The sequence below is a fragment of the Myiozetetes cayanensis genome, unplaced genomic scaffold (assembly GCF_022539395.1).
Source record: "Myiozetetes cayanensis isolate MyiCay16 unplaced genomic scaffold, myiCay2020 scf3, whole genome shotgun sequence".
In the NCBI taxonomy this organism is placed as follows: domain Eukaryota; kingdom Metazoa; phylum Chordata; class Aves; order Passeriformes; family Tyrannidae; genus Myiozetetes; species Myiozetetes cayanensis.
The window spans coordinates 61,140,756-61,165,261 of record NW_026087521.1 but is presented as its reverse complement, the minus strand read 5'-3'; the positions used below and the strand labels follow the sequence as shown (position 1 = coordinate 61,165,261).

The following is a 24,506-nucleotide window of genomic DNA, read 5'->3' as shown; positions in this document are numbered from 1 at the left end:
GATGGAAACAAAAGTCTTTTCAGAAGTGGAAGGATGATTGGCAACAGGCAAAAGTCAAAGCACAGAAAATTTGGACTTGTTAATATGAAAAAGATTTTACCAGGAGAGTAACCAAATGCTGGACCAGGTGTCCAGAGAGGTTGTGGAATCCCCATGGCTTGAAATTGCTCATTTGAGCAGAAGGTTGCATGAAGTAACCTGTGGGAGAGCCCTTCAATCTGCATGACTCATTTATATAAATATCTTTACTACCTGGGGCCAGAAGGTGACTGAATAGTGTTACAGTTGTTTAGTTTCGAGATTTTTTTACAAGTATTTTTCAAAAAGTGCTCGATATCAGTAATTTTAACTACTATTTCAGCAACACATAAAACTGATCTGAAAAAAGAATTTCTAATAAGAGCTCCGTATAATTTATTTCATTGCTATTAGAGTTTTGCTACGAAAATGTTAGAGTTATACAAGTTTGGAGGCAGCAATCATGGTAGTTCCTTCAGAAATTATTTCTGCATTTTTCCACTTGTCATTTCCTGCATTTGCAAACCCAATCAACATAATTCCCTGAAAAAAAACCTGACTGCACTAATAAAGAGCATAACTTTGAAAGATGTGCTGCAAACTGCAAGCACATCCATAACGGGGGGTGCCAGTTGCTTGGAAGCTCAGTTACCCCTGGCTAAAGAAACTCATCTCTCTGTTTTGCAATTTTATTAATCCATTCAGATGATTATTTCTAAATCCAATTAAAACCTCAGCTATTAGGACACTTAAGTTTGTTAACAATGGCATCGAGTAAAGTGAAAATTAAAGCACAGCTTCCAGTTAATCTCACTATTCCAATCAGCAAGAAACAAAAGCAAAACCCCTTGAAATTTCAGCATTAAAGGCAAGATAAGATGAGAGAGACCAATTCAAACCATCCTATTACTTTTAATTAGCAGATCATTGTGTTGAAATCTGACCACAGAAGTGTGAATTCAAAAGCTAAAGAAAAGTCAATTAAAAATTAAAATCTTAATCATGTAGAACTTTATTTACGTATATGCTAGTCTTAATTTTTTTTCTCTTCCTGCTTATTTAAGGTGCAAAAAGCATGTATTTTTTACTTAAACTAGCTCCCAGCTTAATAATGGTATTTTCAATTATTTTTTTGTCTTCTATCGCAATGTTTCACACTTGCAGAAATAAAAGTCCACAAATTTCACTTCTACTGAAGAAAAGTCCAGGATAATATTAAAACCTCCAAGGAAAGTGCACCTAAGACGTAATTTGTAAACAAATGAAATCATGTAGTACATATTGACGAAGAAAATCTTCTAGTATAACCAAACATCAAAAGAAATTAAACTTTAAACATTTTAAAACCTTTAATCCCCAGTGAGATTTATGCATTGTTTCACATAGTTTTAAAAATCCCTTCCGAAGGGGATGGAAGTACTAAAATGAAATAGTAAGAAATTATGCTACATGTGAATAAAAAGAAAAAAAAAATCTCTTTGAAGACTAGCACATCCATATAGAAAAGGAAGTTTTGAAATAAATTGAAGAATTAAATCTCTATAATTTAACCCCCTTGCTAGAAAAAAACAGATGAATAAACCTACTGATATTTTATGGATTATTTCACTTTGATGAGATCATAACTATAAAACAAAAAAAAAAAGAAATCCTGACAGATGACTGCAGTTCTGCTTTTTTTCCATTCACTTAATACCAACACAGTATTAAACAATTACACAAAAATGTGGAATTTTTCTATACAATAATCAGAAGGTGTTTAAGATTTTTTGGTAGTCTGGAAAAACAGAAAACAAATACATTTTCACCCTAATTTTTCAACTTTTGAAGAACTATCAAACTACCAATCTCTGAACTGAGGAACAATGAAAATACTATTATATGCATTTAAACATTTTTCAGTGTCATTCTTTTGTAAAGTGACATAAAAATTCCAAACTACAATGGTATTGAAAAAGTAAAATGTCTAAAGAATAAATTATGCAGGCTCTCATGCTGCAATAGCCCATCTCCTCAAATTTTGACCTACAAAAGCTCTGTATGTTTTAAAACTACTTGCCAACCAATCAAGTCGGAGTAATAGAGACATAACTATTTAAATTATCTCTATTTAAGTCACTTCACCCTGCCATGCTTTTCTAAAAAGTCAAAAAGATGAAGCAGCAACAAAAAAAGTAGAAACAATTTTTTAACTTGTTAGAAGGATATCCTCTAGTATGACAGCAGTAAGAGTTCCAGTTAGTGAATCTATCTGCTCCTGCAAAACAAAAATTCTCTCTAGAACTATCTTATTTATGTTGTAAAATCTCAGAACAGGACAAAAGTGTTCTTTGAGATAACTCTAATTGCTCCAATTAAAATTTCTAAATCCTCCTCTGAGCCCGGAGTAGAAAAGGGTAAGAATTTTAACACACCCGTGGAAAAATAACTTGTTTGCAAAACTTGTCACAGTTCATTAAGATCTGGGCAGATAAGGGAAACAACCTTTCTGTTCACTGGGCACAGTCCAGCAGGGCTCCAATGGTGTGTTTGGACAGCACACGCATCCCTTCTCACTGAGCTCCTGCTGCTGCTGTGTGGCCACCGCAGTATCAAGTTTTGATAATCTAAAGTTAAATACACGTGTGGTACAGCCCAGGGTGCCTGCTTGCTGCCCTGACAGACTCCTACCACGGGGAGAAAGAATAGAGAGCGCTCGCAGAAATTCAGCGCTCATGCCCAGAATGAAGTGGGCACTGTTCGATTCGAAACAGCTACAAAGAGGGATCGGTTCCTGCCGTAGGGCCGTGCTGGATAACTGTGATGCACTTCACAAACAGGACTTTGTGGAGTCACCATCTCAGCAAACACTGAAGAAGAGAAATAATAGCTTTTACTGCCATAGCCTCTTTCCTTAAGCTCATTGTGAATGAGAGCCCTCATGAACAAGCCATTTCAGTGACTGTTTTCCATACAAAACCACCCTTTATTAGTGAAGCACTACAGCCCTAACTCCTTCATTCAGTTTTACACTCAGTTGTAATAAAAATCCATTTGTTTGAATGGGCCCAAACAGTAAAAAAAAATAAAATATTAAAGAAGTCAAAACTGTAATTTACTACCAAACAGCTTTTTGACACAGTGCAAAACCACTGTTGTTTCTTGCCTTGCTCCACACCATTGTAATCTGCAAACCGTGAACCTAGAACTGACTCCTGAAGAAACAAACCTTCGAGATAAACAGCCTCCTTTCTGTTTCCAAGTAATGGTTGTGCTCAGCCATCTGTTCTTACATCCTTGTTGGATTGCCCTTACAAATCTTAGTTTGCTCACAGTACTCCAAGTGTTTAGAACACCAAGTATGGATGCAATCACGTCATATTCTGCCACAAGTTGCACCGATATTTGGTCTCTTAATCTGCATAGCTGAGAAAAATGTATTTCTACTCAGTGCATCTAGCACCTTGGGGAGGGGGGAGCAGGGAGGTTGTCAAAAAGAGCACAGCAAGCTTCATTATCTTCAGAGCTATGTGCTGTCACAGCCACCACTGATAACTCTGCAACAGGTGAGTCTGGAACAATGAGGTGCAGTTAACGCAACTTGGGAGCTATTCTGGAAGCTGAAGTCCAGCTGCTGGATTTCATCAAGTATTTCTTGCTGGTATGATAATAATTTTGTTTCTGAAAGTTAAGTTTAGAATACCAACAACAAGATGAATAATCGTCACTAAGACTGAAGAAGGAGTATTCAAAATAGAAGCCATTTTTTTTATAAGCTGTGAAGCTTAAGCTTGTTTTCTAGGGTAGAGGAATGTGATGCAGCCACACTGTTATCTGCTGAAGTCAGAACATCCAGATCCATGACTGTGTTCCAATGTTCAATGAGACATTTAATTTTTCATTATTTTGTGCTAATGAGAGACTGTTCTCTGTATCAGCAAGCTGCCAATCCTACACTGAGAGACTGCCCCCCATATCAGTGAGCTGCTAGCCTATGCTACACTGAGGATCTGTCCTGGAAAGATTATTTGAGATTCCCAGAATTCAGGATATTTGGGAAAAGCCCAAAAGAGTCAAACTACTTATGGAGATGCCTCTCACTAGTTGTAGGAGAATCCATTTCATAATCTGGATATGGGAGACTGGGACAGTGCTCTGGGAGATGATCAACAATATGCAATGTCTTTTATATGAGGAACAATTAAGTAGCACAGGACTTTTCAGTCTGGAAAGAGAACTTGGAATGGATATAACAATTTAAATTTGTGAGCACACAGTTTTGGTAGTGATCACCTGTTCACTGTGTGTTCCAGTGAGACAGGTTTAAACTCAAAAGAAATAAGGTAGGTTCTTCCTGCAACAGAGAGCAGAGCTGCAGAAGCACTTACCAAATAATTTTACAGCTGCAGAAGTTGAGAAGACCCTGACTGTGTACTTGGATGGCAGATCCACGGAGGATGCAAAACTGACAAGTCATGAAAAGTTCAAGAAAAGCCTCCTTTGTAAATCGTTGGGAAGATGGGACAGCTTTACAGGGAACTATCATGTTGGCCTTTTTCTTACCCTTCCCTGTGTGTCTGCATGAGGCCATTATGTGAAACAATGCTGGACTAAAGGGACTCTTGGCTTGAACTCGTACAGCTGCTCCTTGGTTAGAATCTTATCAGAACCACAGCTCTGACTTCTCTTAGAATTTATTCTCCTTGGGAAACGAGTGCAATCTTTAGTACAATAGCAATAACAGCAAAAGCTGAAGAAATCAATCAATCAATTCACATTTCACTTTCAAGGTCATAGTGCTGACCACTGTAACTGCACTGTCTGCCTGAGAAGCTGTCTTATGACCTTGAGTCTTAACGTTGCACTTGGAATTACATATAGGTTTAAAATTGAAAAACTGAGGGGATACCTTTTTACTTTAAAATGTAGATCTTTAGTATTATTCCCAACAAATATTTTGCCAGAAATCTAACAGGTCTGTAGAGTCACAAACAGTACGAGTGGATTCTGATACCTCAGAACTTGCTTTGGCTAAGATGGTCAAGATTGTTGTTAAATTTTTCTCAACTTTTCTAACGTGTTAGAACATGAAACATAAACGCTGACCTCCCAAGCACTTGCAAATCGCTTTGAGATACTAATGCTTCCTTTAACAGCAGTATTTAAGGAAGAGTTTAGCATGCCTTTCCAGATACTGGGAATGCTAGATACAGAACCATCAAGGAAGTGAATTCATTTCTTCGAGGCAGCTCAAAAAATTCCACAGTTCATATCTGGGGGAGTAAAGGACTAAAATAACCTGAAGCTATGGAAATACAGGTAAACAGATAATAGAAGGTTAGTGGAGGAGGGTGATGCAGACACACCTAAGAGGCTCCACAAAGAGCCAACTTCCAAGTGTGGAACAGTGACAGCACAAGTGAACCAGATCCTGCAGAGCAGAGCAACTTGGTGGTGAGGAAGTCAGATGCAGTCAGTTGCAGTTCAGCAACTTCCTCTGATTTTCTCCAGCCTCCTGGAGCCCCAAGGCTTGAGTTTCACGCAGGTAGGTCTGAGGTCACTTAGCTCAGCCTAGCTCAGAGCTCAAGGACAGCATACAGGTACTAACAAAACCCTTCCTGTTGTCACACAGTTCCACAAGGAGATAATTTGGCATCTCTGCACACAGCACTGTGTTTCCAAGGCTACTGGGGTGCTCAGCTTCAAGGCCATAACAATGGCCTGAGCTACAAATTACACCATACCCAGCTTATACTTTTCAGTGAATTAGAGTTGGGTGAGCAGAAAGAAGTAATTAATTTTAAAACACTTGATAAACAGCATTTGCACTTTAGAAGTCAGTAAGTCATCTCTACCTCTGCCCTAGTCATCTCTAGGAAATCTTTTACAACAAAGACTAGGACTTAAATGACTGATGATTTCCAAATATGTGTGAATGAAACAAGAATTCCTATCTCTCAACATCTACTCATCAGCAGCAGGAACAAACGTAACCACATTCCTAAAAAATTACACAGCTCCTGTCAGCTTTTCATTTATGTTGCTGGACTTAGAGCCGAAACAAATGGAAGCCATTTGAGGCTCTTCCTGAAATAGTTACAAGAATTGGAACAGAATTATCATTGGTTGCTAAATAAAGGAAAAACTGTAGTGTAGAAACTCTGGAATCATATTATCTTTGCTCCAGACACTCAAGAGATTACTGCTCTAAAAAAATAAATCTGGCCTAAATCTGGCTCAGAAATGCAATGGGCTCCAGCTTTCTTATATAAATGCTTGCAACAGCACCAGTACAATGGGTCAGTCCATGGAAACACATGAATAAGAGGTATTAAGAAGTATTTATTTGCTGCATACACTCATCCCAAAAACCTCTGTGCCAGGTCTTGCTTTCCTGGCTTCTTAGAGGGGGGGGTTAAATCCTGTGTGTGTGTGCAGGGCTTTCAAAAAAAATGCTGAACCATGAAGTAACACACAGTGTGCAATACAGGTCATTAAATTCACACACATAATACACATACATGTGTAGCTATCAATTTGTGCCTTCAAACCTCAGATGTGTGTAAAATAATCTTCAAATAAAATCTTATCATTAGTGAATACACATATTTACATATCTGTGCCTCTGCACAAAACATGCTGAATCACAGAAATTAATGTTAAAATACTTTATGAGGCTGGCTGACAAGAGGAAAATGAGTTTAATAATATCAAGAAATTTAATTACACCGGTTACAGAATAACTGATTTGTTTCCTTTTATTTATTTTCCTAAGATATTTGCATTACACATAGCCTATATTTTATTATAATTAGTTTTGAATGATTAATAGTGAAGAATGCCTGCCCTTGTACTCCTGTAACGTGCAATACAGATACAACAATGGTTTTTCTTTTCTGTTTTCAGATGGGTGGTGAACAGGGGTTACTACTATGTGTGCAGCAGTGTCCCTTTAAGTAATCTTTTTTTTGGCTGTGCATCCAGGGCAGCTAATAGTTTTATCAAATACCCTTCACAGCAAGACGACTGTTTCCATGGAAACTGTAGAGCAATCATCCATTATTCTTGCAAAGATTTCTCTCAGCTCTCACCTAAATACAGGTAGCTACTTTCTCTCAAACTACAATAGAACAGGCAAATTCATTTTACAGGCTGTGTGACAACTCAACTCCAGAGCTTCCTGTTGGAGACTATGGGGAAAGTGGGGCCTACAGCACAAAATTCCAAAAGGGACATGCAAAGAAGCCCTAAAGAAATTTTAGAATAGCCACAAATCCTGTCCAGTCTAACATAAAATACAGCTTATAAAGAGGATGGCAGATTCTTTCCTTACAACTGTGAAACGGATAGGAGACAGAGTCGACCTGAGCTTGGTCACCTACCTCTCTCAGCATGTTGTTTTCTTTTTCCTTCTGTTCAAGAAGGCTTTCCAAGTGGTGCACGTGCATCTCCGCCTCAGCCAACCGCCTTGTTCGCTCATGATCCTCCTCGGTGGCTTTTGCTGACAGACCTTTACTCTGCAGCATCTCCAGCAGCTTTTTGATGGACTCGTCACGCGCATTTAAGGTCTGTTTCTGTGTCTCAATACGCAGTTCCATCTCCTCCAGGGTTTTACGTAGCAGGAAGAGCTCCTTGGCCTGGCGCTCGTGCTCTGCGTGGAGTCGCTGGAAGTTTTCCTCTGTCAGCTCTGCCACGAAGGGCTCGCTGGTTCTGGTGCTGCTGTCCTGCTGGAACAGCTGGTTCAGGTCTCGCTGGATCCGAAGCTCATCTTGGAGAGCCTGGATAGTCATCTGCATATGCTGAAAGAACAAATAAATGAATAAAATCAGAGGATTCCCTCCACTGGAGAAATAAATAGACCACTGTGAGCCACATCAGTCCTCCTGAACTACCAGCTGAAAGGCAACCACAGCACCAAGAGACCAACATTAGTTTTTCAAAGCAGAATTAAGGTAGAAGTGGGTGATACTACAGAAATTTCCATTCCCTCCTTCTATGCCTGGCAGAAGTTGCTTAACACTTTGAAGATTCTTGCTCGAGTGACTCTACCACTTCCATCAACTTGAGTGAGTCACTATTTCAAATGGGAAATGTCAGCAGGCATTTGTCAGTAAGCTGAGAGCTTAAAATACTTCTCTTTTCCAAATGTTCACCTAGCCTATAGAAGAATTCTGCATAAGAAGTCCTAGACCAGAATTACTATCTTGACAAAGCAAAGGGACACGTGGCTATTAGAATTTACATACTCTCTAATAAAATGTAACCAGCCACGAAGCCTGCCAAGGTCTTCAGTATTAACACTACACACGTAGCATAGATTTCCCAGTTAACTTACAGAAGAAACTTCAGCATGTCAGGAAGAGCTACAGCTACAGAAAACTGGATATATGCTGGCTGGGGAGAAGGGTCACAACATAAAATTTAATGCATGAGGCTTTTAGTACAAAACAGAAATTGCCACTTCACAAAGAGGAATGTGAAGTCAATCAAATGACCAGCAGTAATTTGTGATTGTGCAAGACAATAGATGCTGTCTCAATGATGGTGAATACAGTGGGTTAATATAATGGGACAATATAGCAGAAACAGAGTTTGTCTAAAAAAAATGTCCTCACTTCCTATTTAGATAAACATGCTTTTTGTTTTCTGCAAGACAGAAGCATCAAGATAATAACAGAGAACTACAAACACACTGAGCAAAGATTTGATTACCAGGAATGAGATGCACACCGAGTAATACATCCCTACTCCCTTGAGCGAGGCAGACGTGCTTACAATTTAGTCTGAATGTGAGCAAGTCAGATCCTTGGCGTCTACCTTTATATTGCAAAAATCGGTGTCTGCAATACAGCAACTTCCCATATTCATTAGGCTAAAGTACTAGTTAGTACAGGTTATAATCTGTGCTCAAGCTTGATGCAGGTTAAGGTCTCTAATGGTGCCAAATCAATAAGTTTTACATAAATCCAAATACTTGATTCCACTCAAGTATTTGTGAAAAAGAGGAGTTGTAAAAAAGTAAAAAGATTTGGGTTTAAGTATTACTTCAAAAATATATTTATCAAAACTCTTATGTAAAATGCTTTGGAGATGTTAAAAAGGTGTCTGGACGTGGCCCTGGCAACAGGCTCTGGGTGGCCCTGCTTAAGCAGAGGGGTTGGACCGGCTGACCTCCAGAGATCCTTCCTATCTCAACCACTCTGTGATTCTATGAAAAGACAGCAGACACTATTTGTAACAGTTACCTACATTTAATCTGTTTTAGAAACATAAAGGGTTAGTTTGTATTGATGGTGCATAAAGGCAGTCCAATCCCATTTTCTTTAAAGGAGTCAATACTTTAGATTGAGTACTTGCCCTCCTTTTGTGTTCTGGCCTAAGAAGAGCTTTTCAAAACCAAAGGTGCTGTTACACATCCATCTGACATAAGTCCACACTGCTACTACAGTCCAGCTATCTGTCCTTCCTTAGGTGGCTGTCACTGACAACTGGAGCAAAACTTCACCTGGCTGAAAATCAGCCCCATCAAAACCAAACTAAATGTCTTTCCAGCCAGATCTCAGATCCACAGGACAGTGTGACTACATCAGTGCTGATCCTGGTGCAAAGTAGGGCTGGAAGGAGCTGGGAGAGAAGAAAACGGAACCACCCTTTATGGTATCAACATAAACTGAAATCAGCTTAAATACACAGCTCTGTGGCTGCTGTATTGGTCTTTTCTTCCATTTCAATAACACAATACTTGGCAGTTACTAATTCGGTTAATCTAAAACTACACTTTGTGTTGTACAATCTGTGTGACACCATAGCACAGTACATTAGGTGAGGGAGTAAGCAATTACTCTGTTCTAAGAGGTCCATTGTGGATGCTCAGCTTTGTTTTCAAGTAAGAGATAAAAAAATATCTGAAGAGAATCAACATGGTTTTTAAGAATGTTTTTAGAAATCACTCTTTTTTTAATTAAAGATCTCAGCTTTAAGTTATTGTCACTTACCAAACTACAGTCAAAGTGAGAATGTCAGAACAACCTTCAAGCCTTAAAACTGAGGCTCTACAGGTAGGCAATCAAAACTACTACATCTGTTCAATTAATGTATGTTGATTGAGCTGTAAGAGAAAACCTGCTGCACTCATTAACAGATTTGCCTCGTCTGTAGCTACCCAACATCAATAAAGCCAGCAGGGCTACAACAGTAGTGAGAGAATGCCCTCAAATTTTGTTAAAATGAAACAATAACATAGAAAAACAGTAGATATAACTTTACAACTGCACACATGAGTTAACTCCATTTGTATTTGAGAAGCCCTACTTATTCACAGCCCAGCTGTGTGTTGTTCCTCCAGCTAACAAACAAATTCCCACATGCTTCCACCTGCCTCTCCACATACTGCCACTTCAGCATTTCCTTTCTCCCAAGCGAGAAAAGAGCTTCTTCCGAACAACCACATTATCTACTAAATGAAATTACTTCCTCCACTCAATGTCGTCTCGGAATCAAACTTGGGTTATTTATAAACATCAATGGACCACATCACCACAACTAAATGCTTGTATTTTTATCATTTGATCTGCTGTGGAATGTCACTTCAGGTTACATAGACAAAAACTGTGTCTCAGACCCACAGAAATTATTTCCCCCAAAGCTTGAGAAGTCTCCATGGAACTTCTGGGGCAATGAATCAAAACCTATTATGATTCAACACGTGATGTGGGAAAAAAAATTTAGACCAGTGACAAACAGGATTTATTGGTATCCAGCAGTCTTTTAAGTAAAGACAAGGGAATCTGGAATTTGGAGCAGCCCACAAAAGTGGTCAACAACTGCCTGTAATTCAGTTTCCCCAGGAAAATGAAGAGGTGGGGTGAGAGGAAAGGTTAGCACCAAGCTTATGAATAACTATCACTGTTCTCTGAATCACTGCTCAGTTGAGAACAAACTTCATTATGTGAAAGGTAACTAGAAAACACACCACAGAAAAGTTATTCTATGCTTTTCACACCCACTCTTTTCCAACATGCAGAATGTATGCAAAATGGGTTCTTTCCTCTGCTTTCTGAAAGATTTTATGATTCTCACAATAATAGAACAATATCCTTTCTTAGCTGGCGTCTTAACTGCTTTTTTAGTTAAAATCACTTGTCTTCTATATAATTTCAAAGAAAATGTCCTTTTCCCTCTGAAGGAGAAAACAAGTCTTACTAGCTTCTCTTTTATTTCTTAGCCCTCACTTTTAAAACAGTGACTATTCCAGAAAGGCAAAGTATTTCCCAGGCTCGTGCAATACTGGTCACTGATGCTTAACCCTGTGCCTAAGACCTGATTAGAGACTTCAAGAAAACTTGAAAAATAACATTGAAATAGTCTTCTCTAGAAATTAGCATGTAAAATTACTTTTAATACCACTGAGCTTTCTTACGTCAGACTGTACGGAATAAGTACCAATCATGCTTTTCTTAAACAGTTCAATGTAGATAAAGTAATTAAAGTCAAAGGAATTATGAAGAACCTGTACCTTGCTTGAAGCTTATCGCTCTTATCTCAGATCTTGAGGATTCCCTGTTACATTCAAGTAACAAAAGCTTGTCTTTAAGCCTCACTACAAATTATAACCACACCTGCAAATCACAGAGATATTTTTGTGAGCACACTTCTCTAATCTTGCTGATTTTGTCTAACATACTTTTCTCTTGACAGAGATAAGGACCTTCAAGCTCACCTCAAACGTAAATCCTAAAACTGCACGGTGCAAACACAGCCTCTTACACCAGGTGTTCCTCTGCCTGTATTACTTCCATGGGCCAACCTGAAGTTCATTAACCAGGCTCTACACAGGGACAGAGTTTGACCTTCATCCAGCAGCCCAAAATTTACATCTATAAGTAGCTGAACGTGATTCTACCTTTGCCTCCACCTGCCAGGACTCAAATTCACGTTTCACACACCTTGGCAGATTGGTTAGATGAGCTTCCAACCGGACTATATGACTACAGCCAATGATGGAGAAGTTCCTTATATTTGGGTTCACAAAGCAGTCCTGCTGTTGCAGTCCCAGGAAAATGCAACATACCTACTGCTGTACTGGTGAGTTTGGGAACCTTGCTGCAGGCAGCTCTTTTCATCTCTCTCTGTTGAAGCTTTTTCATTTTGCATAAAATATTTAAAGATTCAGTAGGCCTGACAGAAAATATTAAAGAGAGCACAGCTTCTTCTTCTAATTGGGAGAACACATAAGAACAGAGAGACCTGAATAGCAGTACTTCCAATTAACTTAAATGTTTATCATCTTACCATTCCAAAGGAAGTGAGAGATGAGCATCTTTAACATTCTCAGTCCGAAAAAGAAACTTCAGCCAAGACCTGTATTCTAAACCTACATTTTAGATCAAAAGGAGGCAGCCATTGCTACAACCAAGATTTTGAAAGAAAGGATTAAACTGTGATATCCTTTTTAAAGAAAAGGATTTCCACATTCATCTTTGCAAGACAGAGCTTGATTTATCAAGCTACAGCGTTTAAGATTCCAATATGAATTTGTCCATTTGGTTTTGGTTGCCTGATTTAGGCTACTCACACTGCAGATACTGACTTTGTACCTACCATAATCAGATATGTAACTCATCCCATTGTATATTCAAGTCCAAATGCTTAAATTAGAACTGTGGGTTCTACAACCCAGGTGAGGCACCTAGACACCAAACACTTCCATAGTTAAGTTCTCCTTAATCTCCTGGATTTAAATCCTAAGTAGGTTAAACTAGGGAAATTAATTTAACTTCTGGAATACCAAGAAAAAATTCAGTATGTTCAAGAGATGCTTGTCATCAATACGCAGAAAGGAAGAGAAGAATGTGCTCTTTCCCTGAAACAAGGGAAAACATAGTATGCAATTATGTGACAGTGTGGCACAGAAATGTGTCACAATGAGGTGGGAAGCACTGTCACATTCTGCAAAACTCAACGACTTAAAATTCTCCTCTTACACCGGGAGAACACTGAAGACTTGTAATCGTGAGCAAGACAATACGGTGTGATGGTAAGGGTAGGGAGAAGAAGAGAGGTCTTACTAGAATATTTACAGGTGTGTTAAAAAAGCCTCAGCCAGGAAAAGAGAGGTTCAAGCTCTTAACTCCTCATCTTGAGACAACCCTAATGAGGCTCCAGTCAGAAAGCAGAAAGCTATTCCTGGGTGGATCTCTAACAAGATTTTCTTACAGAAAGGACTGAGAGTCTGCTTTGCACAAATATCTGAGTATTGACTGGCTTCAAAATTTAAACCTACATATCATACATCTCAGTGTCATAAAGGGAAGATGGTCAGGGTCTTTGTTCAAATTAGCCAAGAGATGCTTTAGCACCTTGCACTTTCTAGTGAGCATCCCTAACCAAATCTGTTTCCTGATCAGGGGTAATCTCATCTCACTCTTCGCTAATTATTAAGCAGAAATTCCTAACAGAAGTTCTGCTGAAATCAGCAAACTTAATGAAAATTTCTTATAAAAATTAACAAACTTAGATAATGAAAATTTCCTGGTCATTTCTACTGTTAACCCACAAAGCCTGTACCTCCTGTACTGAATGACAGCTTTAAGATGCACAAGCACTTCCCAGTTTTCTGCAGATTTGCCCAGTGATCAAGCTATTCTTCATGTAGAAAACATTAAGTGCTTGGAAAAACACATGACAGGTGTGCTTGGCTTTGGTTGGGGTAGAGTCATTTTTCTTGACAGAAGTTGGTACGGCGCTATGTTCTGAATTTGTGACCTAAACACTGCTGATAACACGGGGATGTTTCTGCTACCCCTGAGCAGGACTTACCCAGTGTCAAAGCCTTCTCTGCCTCTCACCTCACCCCACCAGCTCACAGGCTGGGGTGCACAAGGAGCTAGAAGGGGCACAGCCAGGACAGCTGATCCCAACTGACCCAAGGGATACCCCAGCCCATGTGATGTGCTCAGCAACACGAGAGGAGAGGAGAGGAGGACATTCGATTTACAGCATCTGACATCCCAAGTCACCATCACACGTGATGGAGCCCTGCCTTCCTGGAAATGGCTGAACACCTGCCTGAGGATGGGAAGTAATGAATGAACTCCTTGTGCTTGCATGTATGGCTTTTCCTTTACCCATTAAACTGTCTTTATCTCAACCCACAAGTTCTCACTTTTACCCACTGGGAGAAGAGTGAGTGAGTGGCTGTGTGGTAGTTAATTGCTGGCTGGGGTTAAACCACAACAAACATCTTTCCTTTTTTTTTAATTATATATCACATACTTCTCTATTTTTTTTTCAGAATCCAACGCAGGGATAAAAAAAAAAGGTTTAAAAAAAGAGACAAGTATAATTTGTTAATTGACCAAAAACTAGGCTTTGGAAGATACCATTTACAGCTAATCTTTCCTTCAGCCAATTAATTTTGCAGCTGGGAAAAAAAAAGGTAAGCTTTCAGCTACAAAAGGACATTCAGGTCTGAAATGTGCTTGTGCTACCTATAAACATTGCCTTACTTTTGCCTTAATTCATCATGACTACCACGCTACTACTCTGGAAAGGGAAGATACAATAATTACAATGTATTTTATTTTAGAAGGACAATTTAGTAAGGCCTACACCCTCAAATATACAGCCCCAGAAAACGACAGAACTTAGAGGTGCTTTTCTTGCCAGCAAACCTGCGTGCACAATCACAGACTTTTGCATTATGACAATACCTCTCACGTTTTTTACAATGAAAGCATTTCAAACATTTGTAAGAGGACGAAGCACACTGAGCTCCAAAGAGACCACATGCGAAATGTTAGGACACGGATTTAGTCACTATGGGAAATCGGTCTCTCCCATTCTCAAGGAGTTAATGTTTTGGCAGCGTTTCTGGGAAATGGATTCTGCTGAATGCACTGCAGAAGCAAAGGCCTGGCTGTCCGAGGGAGTCCCTGCTGACATTCAGCTGCAGCCCACGCAAAGACACTGAAAAAAGGGCTAATGTCAGGTGTCCTGCAGGGCTGAGATGAAACGGAACTCGCTGATTCCAGAAATGCTACATATTCCCTGTAAGATGGATCAGGGGCTTCAGAACCCTTATTTAAATGGAAATGAGTGGGTGATTTTCATAATGTTAAGCTCAGATACAAAATGCTGCTATGATTTTAATAGGATTTAATTTGTGAGAGTCAAAGGAAGAGACCTGTATTTTAAAGACCACCATCACATATTGCATTATCTCTGAGACAGCAGAAGGGCAAGATGGTAAAAAAGTGCTATAGATAAAGAGCTTAAGTTGTCAGTAATACATCTGCCAGCTGAACTAGACTTGCACAAAATGACTCATTTAAGGGGGCAGCATGCAGCAGCCTAATTCCTTCACCTGTTTGTACAAACCAACTCCCCCCCCAAAAAAAAACCCCACAAACCAAAAACCAACAAACCCACAAGCAATTCAACAGGAATGAATTTAAACTCCTCTTAAACCCTCAGTCACAGAAAACCCAAAACTGCTATGCGAGCTCATACTACATGTACAAGTACACCTATAAAAAGGCTGCAAGGTAAAACAGAGCCAATGCAGCACACCAGCCATTCAGTGCTAAATGTCCACGTGAAAGGCTTTTACCTATACCAAACATGAAGCAGCTGATCTTACAAAAAACAAAGCTAAGCTGTTTTTATGGTCAAAGGATAGAGTATGTATATGGACGGTTTCTACAGAATACCTGGTGCACAGCAAAAGCATTGCTTATTCTGCAGAGATCTGTGCACACAGCCGTGTGCTACGAGTAAAAATTCTGAGTAAGCACAGGAAAACCTACTAAAGTTCTGAAAAACACCACCACTTTATCAGTTTTTGAACAGCAAATACAGTTCTGACAGTTCTCCAGCTTCCTAAGGGAATTTGAGCTCTGTGGCAGATACTAGAAATGGTCTAGTAGGCAACAGTATTCAAAGGAAAATCGTTTCTGAAGTCGTATCACTGAGTCCCAGCTACCATGTGTTTACATTTCCAAAGGTACTTCTACATTAGTAGTTTACTGTGCTTCAAAAGCTTTTTTTCTCATGCAAATCTTGCTAGAATCTACATTTCCCACCCTTTGAGTGTCAGCATGCTATGATCCTGGAGCTAAAAAAAATGGATTCTTTTTAAGTGCTCATCTTTCTTGAGAACAGGCATTTTGGGATTAGGGCAACTGTTTAGAATTTCTCATCGGAATCAACAATTTACATACTGATTTTAACCTCTATTTCCCACTAGGCCATCCAAATTGGGTTAGCATTACACTACTTAAATATCATGTTTTATTTATATACAAATGTGAGCTTTGGTTTTTTTGTTTTTATGCTGCTAAAGAAACAGGAGTCCTTGCCCAGATGCAGTTTCCTACACTGCAGTAAGATAACTCTTTTTAGATTCTGCCTTCCGTGTTTGACAAGCATAAGCTTCTTTTCTCACAAACCGTGTTGATAAAATGGATCCTCACATAAGAGGTTTCTGTTAAAAACAAACAAAAAAACAAAGACACAAACATCATACAGATCTATATTCGGGCCAGCCATGATAGAACTTGCAGAATTCAATCTTATCCCATTTTGCAGATGCATTCAACACACCCAATTTCATCCATGGTGCAGATTACTTCTAAACGTTGCATCCATGAAACAGGTTCTTAGGTGCCACATTCAGCTTCTGTGAACCTCTCATCCCATGAAAGCAATTATAAATTATTATGGCACTTAAGGGAAAGCGAATTTTAACATTTAAGTATGTATAGAGTCCAATATTTTCAAATTAATAGCATCTACATGAAACATGACTCATTTTGTTAATACATTAGGAGCTTTTCTGCAAAGATGTATTATTAGTCACCTCAATTAGAGAGGTCAGCAAATACAGCTTTCCATTAGCTGACACAAGGAATCAATCCAAGATAAAAGGTGCTCTGCTACAGAACCTTTGATCTTGTGTTCAGTATTTTCCAAGATATGAGCATACATCTGCCATATGCTCTAAAAACGAAAAATAGCGAACGATTTCTAATGAGAGAATGAATAATATGAACTATATGAAAAATCGATGCACAAGAAAGCTGGTTACTTTACCACATCACCCTCCTCTTGCCACTCCCCTCCCTCAGATTTAAGCTTTGTTCTGTCCTAGCTGGTTTAGAGAGATTACAGCATAAATCTCAAGGCACACATGCATGGGTTCCACACGAATATTCTGCATAAACCCGATACCTCTCACGTGAAGACCATAACACATGGAGTAGGCTGGATCTGTACAGCTTTTTGAATAGTTCAAGCTTGTGACTGCTGAGGACTGAAGAAACAATCACAAGCTAGGCTGTGATACATAAACTAATAGTATTTCAACTAATTAGTTGTTATGTAAAACAGAGACCCTTTCAACTTCTGCTTGCCCACAGCACTGCAATACTTTGTTCTTCCTGTCAATCTGGAACAGCGTGCTTCACTTGCATTCAACAGTGGGAGGTCTCATGAGCTCCCCAATGCTTACAGATTAATGGACTGATGACTACAATGTTCTTCTCACACTTGTGCCCCCAGGAATTGAGCTGCAGTCCAGATAAGATATTTATAAGCCACATCAGCCTGAACTATCAAACCTGGACAGTGGCTCACCAGCAATTTGAAAACACTGAAATTTAACGACATTTTGGTTTTTTGGCTATTTTAAAACGTTTTCTTGAGCAAGAAAAGCATCAGATGACCAGATATGGCCATATGTGAGAAGACTGCACACAGGACTTGATCCTGTGAAATAACAGAACATGTGATATTCAGGATCTCATACACAACATATGGCTGTTCTGGGACACATGGGAAGTTCTTGCCAATGGAGTCTTTGCACAATGTTCAACCAAGACAGGGGAATAACCACCAGCAAAACTGCCTCTCAGTTGCACAGACCAGATGTAGGATGAGGCTTTGCTAGATGGTTTACAGTTTTCCTTATGATGATTAAATGGTAACCTTGTGAGGCAAAAGTCAGCTTAGGGGCATGATTGGAGTGCAGAGGCCCTGTATTGGCCCATAACTCCCCCCACTGTTTCACAAGAAGATAGGACCAACTCTCCTATGTCACGATAATGCTTCTTTCTTTGTTTGCTCAGTCTCTCCAATATGCCTTCATAAAATGCTTTCTATCCCACACACAATTTTAAGTACTGTATCTTCTCACATTTACAGTATCATCAATTCTTCAGAAGAAAATAAAACAACTTCCTGGAAAAGTATTTGCAAGTGGTTGTCTTAAGTCACAATAATAAAGAACTGCAGACTTCCATACTATATTAGCCCAAAAACCAGAAGGCCTAAAACAATTGCTGAAACAAGAGCAGTGCCCAGGTATATATATCATCAGCCAAGGCAGAGGACTGCAATATGTGCAGTGCTATATACAGAAAAAAACAAAATCCAAACCAAACCCAACTCACTCATTTTCCCTTCTTGAAGTAAAAAGTATGGGCTTTTTAGAGTTATCAATGCACTGCAGACAATCACAATGGTCAATCATTTTAAATCTACCCTGAAAGATCAGGGCTTGAAGATCTCACAAATGAGACAAGTTCTTGCCAAATGGAAGATATGCATCCTTTTCATCTCGGTAACTTTTACTATTTTCTTTGAAAGTCAAGGAGGAAGAAAACAGAATCCTGTTTGTAACAAAATTTACAAGAGTAGCAATTATCAATAAAATTCTACTCAGCCTTTTCAAACCTGTGGCTTTTGACAGAATACAAGGTATCTCCTCGGCCCTCTGCCATGAAATATTGGCTACACTCACAAAGGAACAGATTTGAAAATGTTCTTTTCTGGATACGTCAAGTCTCTTCCGCCAAGTGCTGTTTTGGGAAGACAGGCAGTTCAAATGCATTACTGGAATTTCAGGATAAATTTAGAATATGGCTGCAGCAATCATTGTCCCTGTGAAAGAACATATAAAAAACCTCTGATCGAAATGTTCTGGCACTTATCCTCATGCTGAAATGGCAGCAGCACCTTTGACAGAAAAGCAGAACACAGCACAATGCACCGCGTTCTGAAGGAGCTTTGTGTGACTTGTAAGAGGCAACAATTGCCCCTTGAGAAGGTTTAGGAGATAAGCCACAGAAAATATCAAGAGGAACCTGGATAGCTCTGGAAATGGGAAGGTCTAGCACAACCCACCTGAATAGGAGGCATTCCAATTTCTGCTAGATGTACCAAGACAGTGATCAATATTAGGCTCAAGTGCTGCTTTGCAGGGACAAAATCAAGGATTTTCATTACTGAAATCTTTACTAGATCCTACGACGTGATGAAAATACCCAAACAGATAAGTTTTCCCATTCAGAAGAGTGGTTCTTTCCCTCAGACATCTTTCTGCTACGTATGAGGATTTTCAAAGTAAGAGGCAATGCCCTCTGGCAGCAGTGCTCAGTCACCCACCACTAAAGCCATCAGGTGCAGTAAGCTGGATTCTTAGTAGGCATCAAAAATGCATCTGTTCAGAATGTGAAACAGTCAAGCTAAAATGAGTATCTGCCATAGGACTGACAGCTAGAACGACTTGTGCCAGTGAAAAGCTTTAATAATGTCTTGTCTAAACCTGCACATCACCGTAGGAATCGGTGGAATAGACAGAAGAACATAAAAGAGACCTGAGTTCATTGTAACAAACATAAAACTATCCAACACCAAACAGTCTTGTATTGCCCATGAACCAAAATGGACAGTTGGTATAGACTGTGTTGGTAAAATCATGCAGAGTAAATCTCTCACTGAACAAATACTGGCTCTTAATAAATCCTTTCAGGAAACTACTTACTCATGAATTACTACTATATGGGCATTCAAGCACTTTATCATGCTTTAGGCTTCTTGCAGAGCAACGACTGAACTCCCTTGCTTCTTTATATACCAGACTGAGAATACATAACTGTTCAAAATCTGCAATAATATAGGCAGAAGTGCTGTGAAATAGAGTCTTTTGGTTCTGGTTTATGTGCATTTATGCAGATCATCTTGTAACCAAGTGCTCTGCATTTAAAAGCTATTTGGAGAAGCATCTTAATCTGCTGATACATCTGTATGAACAACTGTCAAGACAGAGAGGAGAATGGAATTCCCTGTTGTGAGTTCAAGGCATCAGTTCTCAAATCTAGCAAGAGCTTAAGCTTGTCTGAACATAGATAGTAATCTCAGAGCTACATGTTTTATGAGAGTCTGTTAATTCAGAACTAAAAAAAAAAAAATTATTGAAAAGGGCTTATAGCATTGAAAATCTGGAACACTCATTTGTCTGGTGTTAGACAGTTCATTTCAGGGAAACAGAACAAGCTGGCTCTGAAGACCCATATTCAACTCATCTCTTGGATATGTTCTGAGACCTAGACAGGATTAAGAAAAGGACTCTTTTTTTAATCCATCTCAGTGCAAGGCTAAAGGACCAATGATGATACTTTTTTAAATGCAAAGTTCAAGGCACACTTTAGAACTACTTGCTCTGCTTTCCCAGAGAAATTAACCCATAGCATGAAATAAAAGTTAAATGCAGCAGGGTTTAGCTCTTTTTTTCACCCCTCAAATGGATGCCTAGATTAGCTTTACTAGACAGTTCATACACCTAATTAACACAGAAACCCTGAACACATTTCTAAGAAACCAATTCACAATCCTGGATTTCATAATCCCTGCACTCCTTTTAGATTTTACCTACCACTAATATATGTCTTCCTCATCATTAAAACAGTCTGTGGGTAATGCTGCTTTGAGATACTTTTGCTACAGAGATTGATAACCGATTAAGGGATCAGGAGCACAAGTGCTATTCTCCTCTATTCTTCCAGTTTCAGGGAATGAGGAGGGAAGAAGCAGGAAGAGCCAGCAGATCAATACCTGGCTCCCAGCCCTGTGTCACTGGCAGGATTTTGCAGTTTTTAATTATAGGTCAGTTTACATGCCAGCAGGCCTGCTGGCAATAGCCAGGGTACACCTGTCTCCAAGGGGAAAAAGGATCTTTGCACAGCAGCTCACAGGGCTCATTGAGAGCTTTAAACTAGGGGAAAGGGGATAAAACCAGGCTCACTAGAGATAAGCCTGGGGGCAGCATGCCAGCATTCCTGGGACAGGGAACCAGTGAGGTCCTTCTGCTTGCTGTATCAGTGGAGGAGGTATGGGATGGAGATCCATGCAGCACAAAGACACAGCAGTTATTGATGGGTTAGAAACCATGAAAGCATCTGAGAATGATCACAGAGGAATCGGGGCTGGTGTGTGTTCAGAGAAGAGCAACAGAGCTGATGAAGGGTCTGGAGCACAAATCCTGTGAGGAGCAGCTGAGGGAGCTGGGGGTGTTCAGGCTGGACAAAAGGAGTCTCAGAGGGGAGACCTTATCATTCTCTACAACTACCTGAAAGGAGGGTGCAGTGAGGTGAGGGTCAGTCTGTTCTCCCAGGTCACGAGCAACAGGACAAGAGGAAATGGCCTCAGGTAGTGCCAGGGGAGGTTGGATCTCAGATATTACAAACATTCCTTCTCCACAAGCATTGTAAAGCACTGGAATGGGCTGCCCAGGGAAGTGGTTGGGTTGCCATCCCTGGAGGTGTTTAACAGACACAAAGATGTGGCACTTAAGGACATGGTTTAGTGGTGGGCTTGGCAGTGCTGGGTAAGGTTGGACTCAATGATCTTAAAGGTCTTTTCCAACCTTAATGATTTTATTCTATTCTATGATTGTCACCAGACAATTTACAAAACTCAGGACAGAGATGAAATGCCTCAAATTCTTGAAGACTCATAAACGTTTCTCGCCTCTGATCAGAACCACAAGCCACCAAACCTAACCTACCACGACAAACCCTGTCCTAACCTGTCTGGACAACCTGAAGTCCATAACAGCAATTTCTAATGGCTATTTCTGACTGATGAGCACAGACCAGAGATGTATTTAAAATCTCAGAGCTGTTGGTAGTGGTGTTGGGGAAAAAGTAGAGGTTGTTTTAAAGGTTATTTTTCAAGAAACTTCTCTTTACAAACACACCCTTCTTGTAGAACAATTTATTAGAGACCCACCTTTGTCTTGCTTTATGGGCTTTGCTACTGAAAGCAGACATCCATTTGTCATCTTGTTGTGCCACAGATTAACTGATTGCTGTTTATGTCTGTATCCCCAGACAAAAGACTTGAGATCATTTTCCAAAACTGACAACTGCGCATGTAACAGTTACAAACTCCAACTGCCAGGGAGGTGAAAAGCTAATCTACATAGTTTTAGGATTATCTTCTGGTCAGTCCCTGGCCATTACACAAAGATAGACAGTAAAGCCTGGTGGAAAATCTCTCCTCAGAAAGCACATTTCTCTCATCAGTTTCCAGAACAGCAAGGATAATGTTATAGAGGAGGCAGAACTGAACCTAGAAAATTTAACTTTGTTGTCTATCACAAAATCCCAGAATCTCATTGTCTAGCAAGTCAGAACTACACAGTACTACAACAAATGGATAAGAGAAATTCTTCATGTCCCCTAATCTGTCTCTATTTGTAGCTATGCACACAAAAAATGTTTATAATTTTATCTTTTTCTATATTTTGCTTGAAGTTAAATTCGTTTTAACTTGAAGTTAAGTTGCTTTTAAATAAATTTTATTTAAATTTTTATATATTTTAAAATTATTTATTTCAATTTATTTGACTTTCACAAAAGAACACCTCTTATTCTGTACTTCACATTTCACAGATTTCATACCTTAGTCATATCCTTCTTTTTTAACTCACCTGCATCCCTACATCACAAAATAAAAGCTACTTTTAAAGTTCAGCATTCCACTGCAGGCATGGGTTTGAGGTTGGTTTTTTTGGTCACAGTAGGTAATTTGTTCACTTTTTTATTTGGCTTTAGTTTTCTGTGGAAAACCTCATTAAAATCCTAATATATAACATTCAATAAATGTAAAAGGACACCTGGTATTGTGACATACTATGCTAAAAATAAAACCCCATTATATGATTATTTTTACCAGAAAAGGACAGAGCAGCTCTTCTTGATTAACCTACTACAAACAATTCAAGAAAAAAATACAGTGGCTATTTAACTGATTTAATTTAAGTAAAAGCAGTTGAAAAAGTAGCTAGTTATTAAATTACAAGTCTTACACAGAATAGGTAGAAAAGAACTACTTGAACCAGTGAAGAGCGATTTATAAACTCAAACCTTAGCTACTGCCAGAAGAACAGAAGATATAATGGGGACTAAAAACATTAAAAAATGTAATCTTTCCCTGGTCAAGATTAAAACAATTTTTGAAAGCTCTGGAGAACAGACAAGCACACAACACAACTGCATTTCTATTAGTCAAAAATCACGATCCTTTTCACCACTGCTTTCCTCGAACCCAGATTATCAATCCTTCCTGTCATGTTTATGTGTGTGCTGGGATAACAACCAGAATAATACACCACCAGCCCTTAAACACAACCACAATATAAATAGTGAATCAAACTGGTACAGCAGAAAAGGATTGAGAGCAATAAATAATGAATGAATAAAGGCTTTCAAGAGAGCATTACAGTTCTCACGGTCTGAAGGTCTGAGCACAAGATTTGTATGGAGAGGTGGTAACTCTACCAGCTGATCAACAGAACACAGCTTTCAGAGCACACCAGTCCTCCTTTAGGCTTTGCTGGTTTTGTATTAAATCTCTGAAACTATAAAGCAGCAAATAACAAACACGGTGAGTTCATCCTGATTACGTAGCTTAAAAACAACATTATATCTAGTCTGTGATTTTTAGAATTCAGTACTGGTTTACTGCATATTCTACTTTTACCCATGTCATGCCCACAGATAATTCTGTCTCAGAGGAGCCAGTCAGTGCACTGAACTCCCTCCATAATATCCCCCCTTATCTACAGCCGCCAGCCAGACTTTTTTCCTACTGAAACTGAGAAACATTACTCAGAGAAAAATTTCTCAGCTCGTTCTCAACTTGAAAGTTGCTGCTTCTGTCACCTTTCCTCCCCTTAAAAAGAGGTTTTAAGTCCAAAAGTTTGTTTACTCTTCTCTTGGCCACCTCATTTAATTTAGCAAGATGTTTTACTTCTCTACAAACCTTCCTGTGGTCATCAGACTGTACTTGGAGATGTTTCTTCCTCCTCAAAAAAAGGGGAAGGTACTGTCATATAGATCATTAAAATATTTAATTGCACACCTGAAAAGCCGTGATATGATAGCATAGACATGAGCACTACAACTTTATGGCAATCTCTAGTATCTGCTTTAAAGAAAATACAATAGGTCAATCCTGTTGGTAATATGAGGTTTCTATCTGAGTTCTCTTCCAGGAGATAAATTTCCTTGAAACAAATCTGTGTATAACTGATGTAATAACAAATAGCACTTAGACATAATGGCGCCTGGACACTGAACATACCTTAATTCTCCCAGAAGGCAGCCCAACAGCCTTACTGGAACATTTGATCATTTATTCTGAGGAAGAACTTAACCCTCAAAATC

The 24,506-nt window shown here is 39.2% G+C and overlaps 1 protein-coding gene across 14 annotated transcripts in view; it reads right to left on the bottom strand.

The window, feature by feature from the left end:
- The window catches only part of ERC1 (ELKS/RAB6-interacting/CAST family member 1), a 290,009-nt gene that overhangs the window by 218,984 nt on the left and 46,519 nt on the right, over positions 1–24,506 (bottom strand). For all 14 annotated transcript variants that reach the window (XM_050325542.1, XM_050325550.1, XM_050325546.1 and 11 more), the window contains exon 3: positions 7,380–7,796. In XM_050325542.1, the coding sequence (XP_050181499.1) occupies positions 7,380–7,796 (417 nt within the window). The remainder of the gene's footprint in view (positions 1–7,379; positions 7,797–24,506) is intronic.